At 32.4% G+C, this 7,098-nt stretch overlaps 1 protein-coding gene across 1 annotated transcript; it reads right to left on the bottom strand.

The window, feature by feature from the left end:
• Positions 1,867 to 6,359, bottom strand: LOC109330348 (chaperonin-like RbcX protein 2, chloroplastic). The gene is made up of 5 exons (XM_019564514.1): positions 5,784 to 6,359; positions 4,178 to 4,269; positions 2,998 to 3,055; positions 2,678 to 2,743; positions 1,867 to 2,203 (listed from the first exon to the last, which is right to left on the bottom strand). Exons 1-5 carry the CDS (start codon positions 6,099 to 6,101, stop codon positions 2,096 to 2,098), a joined length of 642 nt encoding a protein of 213 aa, XP_019420059.1. The 5' UTR covers positions 6,102 to 6,359; the 3' UTR covers positions 1,867 to 2,095.

The raw sequence follows: 7,098 nt of genomic DNA, 5'->3' as shown, positions 1-7,098 counted from the left end.
TTATCCAACCTATACTACCAATCGTAAACACAAGATAGTAACCTAAGGGGGTGAATTAGGTTTGCAACATATTTGTTCTTTTTGAATACATTAAAAGAAAATTGCAACATAAGCAAATTTATGAAAAACAAATGTTGCAGAAATTCAAAGAGTAAGAGTTAGAAAGAATCACACTATGATATATACTAGTTAACCTTCATCAATCGAAGGCGACCTCCGGTCACCTTTACTTGATTCAAATGATTTCCACTATATCAATATAAGTTTCTATTATAAGTCTCACGCCAAGACTTTCTTTTGAGAACATTCAAATTCCTTCAAGACAACACACTATTTTCTTGTTTACAAATACACTCACCAAACCATATGGTGATATGTTTTGAGAAGCATAAGAAGACTTTTCAGAAGGCTAAACATCACAATACCCAATTCAGCTGATGTATGAATCCTTTATAAGAAAACTCAAATTTAATAACACACTTTGCTCTTGGTTTTTCAAAAATTTCTAAGTGCAGAAAACTTTTTCCTAAAAAACTTAGAAAAATTGAATGCACAAGTGTGTAAAATTTGCCATGTGAAAGTGTTGTTCGTTTCATACATTTAAGATGATATTTGTAGACTTTAGTAGGATTCCAAGATCCATTCCAAGTGATACAAAATGTTTGGGAAGATAATGGTTCGTTTGGATAAGTGTTGGTTGAGTTTCAAACTCGAAACAACACTTCCAACATATAATAATAGGTTAATGTATTGTAGTAATCAATTATTGGACATACTATCCAACAGGGTAATCAATTACTCACTTGCAATAATTCATGACTGACCATTTTCCCTGACAGGTAGGATATTACCGTGTTTCAAGTAACTTATTACTTGATTTTCTAAAAACTTCTTTTAGCACCTAGTAACAATTTTCATCATTTTAAAACATTGTAACACATTTTCAAGAGCTTTATGTTATTAAAGGAAGAGTGACTTAGGATCTTTACTAGAAAGTAGTTCTAAATCTTATCCATGATCTTGTGTTTTCTATAGGTCTTCAACCTTTTTCTTTTTTATTGATGTTGGTGTATTTATCAAAACCTAATTAAGATCAACGAGAGATTCATGTCATATTGTTGATTGGTGCTTACTAATATAAGGTATGGAAAATGAAAATCATTAAGATGTATCAAAAGAAAACTCAAATGATCCTTCAAGGCCTTATTAAAGCGTAGAACATGAGGGAACAAGGTTGGTTTTGTGGTATGAAGGGGTTAGAGCGAAAAGTTATGGAAATTCAATCAAGCCTAATCCCAATGTATCAACCATTTCTATGGATAAGAGTTGTGACATATAAGCTATGGTCAAATAACGTATATATAATATCATGTTTGTATGATATGTCTTATGTCCCACATATCTTTGTCCACTTTGTGTGATATGGTACATATATTTTTACTTACTCAGTTTAAGATAATTATATTTTTTAAGGTTGTGCTTAGTATAATGAATGTTTTGACATTTCTGGGAATCTTTGCTTATTGGTAGAAGATTTAGAAGAATAAGTTCCAAGAAAAGCAACATACCTAGAAATGTTAAATTATAAAAGGAGGTGAGAATATTGGATTCCCACTTTTTTTGTGGGGTTGTTGGATTCTTCCATTTTTTAATGTTAAATAACTCATATCTCCTCTTTCAAACACCTTAGTTTTAATTAAGGATATTTTGTAAAACAAATAACTAATGTTTTATTCAAAACAAATAAGGCAAACAAACTTTGGAATGTTACATCACATTCTCAAAAATGCACTAAATAACATTCCTACTAACATATGGCACCTTAATCTAGCCAAAATGACCACATCTTGCTAGATTAAAGTGGCCTTAGAAAACACAAACTACATTTAAATAATGGATTGTGTATTTAAAAGGGTATGGATATATAAATAATTTACAGAATAAAAATGACAATCCTACAAAGGGAAAATGACATAAATGACACACATGGAAACAGAACAGAAAATTACAGCTAAACTAGAAAGAGGTTGATGACAGAAAAGAAAAATGTGTGATCAAAAGGCCCTGAATTATCAGCAAACCATTCCTGTTTTTGTCACTTTGTCTCATCTAAGGGCCATATTACTGTCTCCATGAGCCTTTCCCTCATCAGTTCCAAGTTCTCATCAGTGATTTCTTGATATATCTCAGCATGATTACATTTCTGCATGAAAATGAAAGAGGGAGACAGGTTAGACTTTGAAGTACATCATCCCTTCACTGTTTTAAATTGGGTTGTAATCGTGATTGCGGTAACGGTTATGGTTACTGCGGTTATTTTAACCGTTGTGATGCGGTTGTTAGGGTGTGAATTATTTTGTGATTAAAATAATATTTTTGAATTCTATGCAGTTTGATGCAATCCGACGTGGCCTAATGCAGTTTGATGCAATCCGACGTGGCCTAATGCAGTATGATGTAGTTGCACTACGGCCCAATGTGACGCATCCTTGTGATTCGGCGTTACACCGAAATTGCAGCATGATGCAGTTGTGGCGGTCACCGCAATTATAACATTGTGATCGCATCACCTGATGCGGTCCGCAAATTAAACAACTCATCACTTTCCAAAAATATTTTTCATCCTTTGTATATAAGACAATGAGAGAGATGGAAGATAACTAATGGATTCCTTTACCTTGACCCATTTACCATAAAGATGAAGCCGCGTTACCATCACTCTTTCTGCAAGATGTTGTTGCTCCTAATTGTGAGAAAAGACATGATCATATCATTTACAGAACATAGTGAAATATAATTGTCTTCTATATCATATGTATAAGAGAAACTGAAAATTTTGTCAACCAAATCTACAGGGAAAATGAACTAGAAATTGTGAGTGTATCACTTTCTTTTTTGGGTACTAAGAATCAAAAGACAAAGGACATTACAACATATACCATTCCCCCCTATAAAATCAAAAAGTGAAATATAAACAACTAGGACTTTAAACACTACCTTGCCAAGGGTTCGAAGAAAACGCTTCCCATCTGCTGGCTTGTTTGATGCAACAAAGCTGCAACATAAAAATCCCAAATAAGTGTTATAAAAATGGAAAAAAGTGTCCTTGGATTATGTACCCTTCGATTGGAAATTGGGATATATATATATACATATATATCAAATTAGGACTTTCCATACAGGAGTAACCTTAAGCTGATTTGAAGAACAATTCACTAAAATGTACCAAGATTAAGAATCTAATTGGAGGTATATATCAAATCCTGTGACAAATTTAGGGGGATACCCCTCTTAAATATACTATGTACAATCAATCACAATATATTTACTACACATATTTGATATACTTGGCCCCTCTCATGTTTTGTGGATCCGTCCATCAAGTTAAAGTTTAACAATCATACTCAATATGTTTAAAAAGCACAAAAGCATATTCTCTTCAATATTAGAGAATTCAGTATTACATATAGATGTTGACACGTGATAACAAATTTTCAGTATTGGAAGTCCGATACTAGAGAGAATCTCATTTCAAAGAGTACATACCGACAGTCACAATTATTAATATCGGGCTAGATTCAAGTGCCCGAAAAATATGTAATTAATTCAAGTTGTATATAGAATAAATTGAGAATATGTTGAACCCTGTCCCCTAAAGTCTGCTGGATAGGTTAAGTTGTGAGGCATAATTGTAGATGTACAGGTTCAAAGCCTAGGCCCCTTTCTTATTTTTTTTCTCCCTCCCCTAATAAGGCCTTTAATGAGTATCCCATTAGACTAAAAGAAAATGATGAACTCTCTATTAAGTGTATTTCTCTGTTATACTAGTGATGTTAGATAAGGGCTCCTCTCTAACACTGGAGAGTTCAGTACTGAACCTAAATTATGATATGTGATACTTAAAATTTTTTAAGGGTCCAGATTTTCTTTAATTTTCTTTAATTTTCTTAATTAAATAAATAAAAAACATATAAAAATATATGCTCCACATATTGCAGTACTGGGGAAGCTAGTCCTGTAGAAGAGTTCATTTCATTAGACAAGTAGTTAAATTTGGTTAAATCAATAATTTAGAAACAAAACATTGAACTACATAAAGACATTATTCTCAAGCTTAAACTAATTACTAGGGCAGTTTCGGTGGAAACATTCTTCCTCCAACCAAAATTTCACTTACTTATAGAACCACGTATACTGAGGTGGATTCATCTCATATAATTGTTGAAGAACAGTCCTCACAGCCTTATATGTGAAGTAGTTAAGCATTTGCTGTATCCAAATATGAGGTAAGTTAGATTGCAAACAAAACCATTGCATTCATATAGTAGCAGATAGATTAGTGAAGGTTTGTGTAAGATAATTTAACAGTCTATAATCTCATTTAATATAAAAGCCTCATAATTCTTGAAAGTGATCCTCTTATCTAAGAATGAAAGCTAGCTTTATAGTACTATGGGTTTTTAATTTCAGATTTCACTATGGGCTAAAAATGAAATGATTATTAGTTGACTATGATATCAGATCAGATATTTATAGTAGCTTATTTTATCATCATCACCTGTCTCCGACAGTGCTATTCCTTGTCTTGGGTCAATCATATATTGCCACATAAATAAAAGAAAAAATTTAAAAAGAAAAAAAAAATTGATTAACTCGGGATAGAGAATAATACACCGTTTGAAACATGTGATCTATGTCCCATTATATTGAATACTTAAGAGGACGCATATCTCATCTTTCTAGTGGAGAAAATTTTAAAGCAGCATATTGAAAAAATAACTCAAATAAGCACATAGATGTAATGAAAAGCCTTGAAAAAAATTAAAATTGAGGAAATAATAAAGGAAACTGCCATATTCATACAAATTAAAATAAAATAGAATTGCCATATTCATTTCATATGTGTGAAACCTTCATTGCTATGCATGTAATACTATTTCAGGTACCTCTTTTCAGCTAAGACAAGGAATTCGTGGTATATAATTGGAGTAGATGATCAACAATTATCATTAGTAATGGTTTTATAGCTTATTGGATGGTAATGGTACAAGACACATTTTTACGGTTGATCATACATTAATAATCATCATAATATGGATTCAAAATTAATGGTAAAAATATGTCCTGAACTTCCAATAACTTGTCCTTCTATAGACTCCTATTGCAGGTTACAACTTATAACTATCTAATAAATGACAATTTTCTTAAAGATGCATTCTAAAGTAAAAGTTTTGGCTATTGATTCTTTTGAAAAAGTTATTAGGAGACTTCTTGAACAACAAAACAAAGTTTAACCCATACCTCCATACTCCAAAAAAAAAGGTACTTCTTTGGTACCAATCTCTCTAATAGTGTACTACTGAGATATGAGGATAAACTTTTTCTTTATTTTAATTTTTTATTGAAACATAATTTCAAATTACACCTATTAAAACTTGATTTGTGTTCGTATCGCAATTCTCATTTAATACTGGACTCTCCAATATCAAATAATATTCGAATGAGAGACATTTTTTACAACTTTTCTGTACTCTCAATAATTTCATGCACAAAACACACAAACAAATAGTATTTAAACAGCTAATTTAGACGACTTCTCATGAGATCTGATAGTTGTATACACAAAACATGCACAACAACTAGCTCATAAATATCCTGTGTGAGTTGTGACAAGAATTTGTCCAAATCACATTTTCTTAAAGTATAGGAGAAAATGACAATAAGAAAACATAAACCAAAAAACGAATCTGAATAATTTCATCACCAAAACATGATCATGTTACCGTTTTAACATCATCAAAAGTGTCATCATATTGACCACCAAGCTCATTAACAATGGCCACCCTCTTATCCCTGCACTGCTTCTTATAACTTCTGCTAACAAAAACCCTCCAATCTTTCCCAGCATCAATGAAGGAACTGTTCAACTCCATAGTCCTACGCCTTATCAAATGCTTCCTCCTAATAAAATTCTTAAACGTAACAACATCTCCACCACTCGTGATCTTCACACTTGTTGTAGGAAGAGCATCAACACATAAACAAGGGCTTGCGTGTGATTCCACCATTGATGAAGTTACAACAGAGACTGCAACTACCATTCTCTCTCACGAAACTAAGCTCAAAAAACAACACTTACCGCACTAAGATATCGAAAATGGTGTCCAAACAACGATTAAGGAAAGACCCAGTTACCAAATGGAACTACACCAAGAAAGTAAAAGTGGGTATCCAAGAAAATTGGAACTTGAAGCTGTTAAAGTCAAAAATGGATGCAGTGTTTGAGAGAAGGTTGAATAAGAGAAAGAAAAAGGTGTGTTGGGTGTAAGGAAAAGTAAGCTATAGAAAAGAAAACAGTTAGGATTTTTTGGAGGGTGTGTGAACCTTAACCAGACAAATTTTGAGGTCCAAAATTTGCCACCAGAAAAAATAAAAAGTGAAGGATTTAACTTGAAATTGTCTTTTGTTTCTGTTTTCTATCTTCTTTTCAAATTTAAATTCCTAAAGCAAACTCTTCTAACAAATTTGGAGTTTTCAGGACTCTGCCGAATGAGGAATTGTTGGATAGGTAGGAATAGTGTTTTAAATTGTGGTTGTGGTTGCGATTGTGGTTATTGTGATTGTGGTCGTTGCGATGCGATTGCGGCCGTTGCGGCATACTTCAGTAAATGCAATAAAGTCGTTGGTTGATTTTTGACTTGTTTTTAACTCTAATTCTAGACTTGTTTTTCCCCATATGGCAAAGTATATTTTCCCATTTTAGACATTATCCTTCGATCCATGAAGTGCATTTGGGTATTATATCCTTAATGTATTAGTTTTCATCAAAACAACTTTAATGTGCTTCAGATAAATCATGGACATATTATCCTCTCTTTTTTTTATGATGAGAAACACTTACAAGATTTAACTAACCTTTGAAAACAATAAACATGTAAAATCAAAAAATGACATTTTACTTCTTAATTGTTATCACATGCTAGAATGGTGTGGGGGGACATAATCTTCATTGTCATCTTGACTATTGTCTCCTCGTGTAGCTCCTTATCCAAAGACATAATCAAAAAATTCATGACTTGATTGTTCATAATATGGTTC

The sequence above is a fragment of the Lupinus angustifolius genome, chromosome LG16 (genome assembly GCF_001865875.1).
Source record: "Lupinus angustifolius cultivar Tanjil chromosome LG16, LupAngTanjil_v1.0, whole genome shotgun sequence".
Taxonomy (NCBI): Eukaryota; Viridiplantae; Streptophyta; class Magnoliopsida; order Fabales; family Fabaceae; genus Lupinus; species Lupinus angustifolius.
This window is presented reverse-complemented; position numbering and strand designations above follow the sequence as displayed.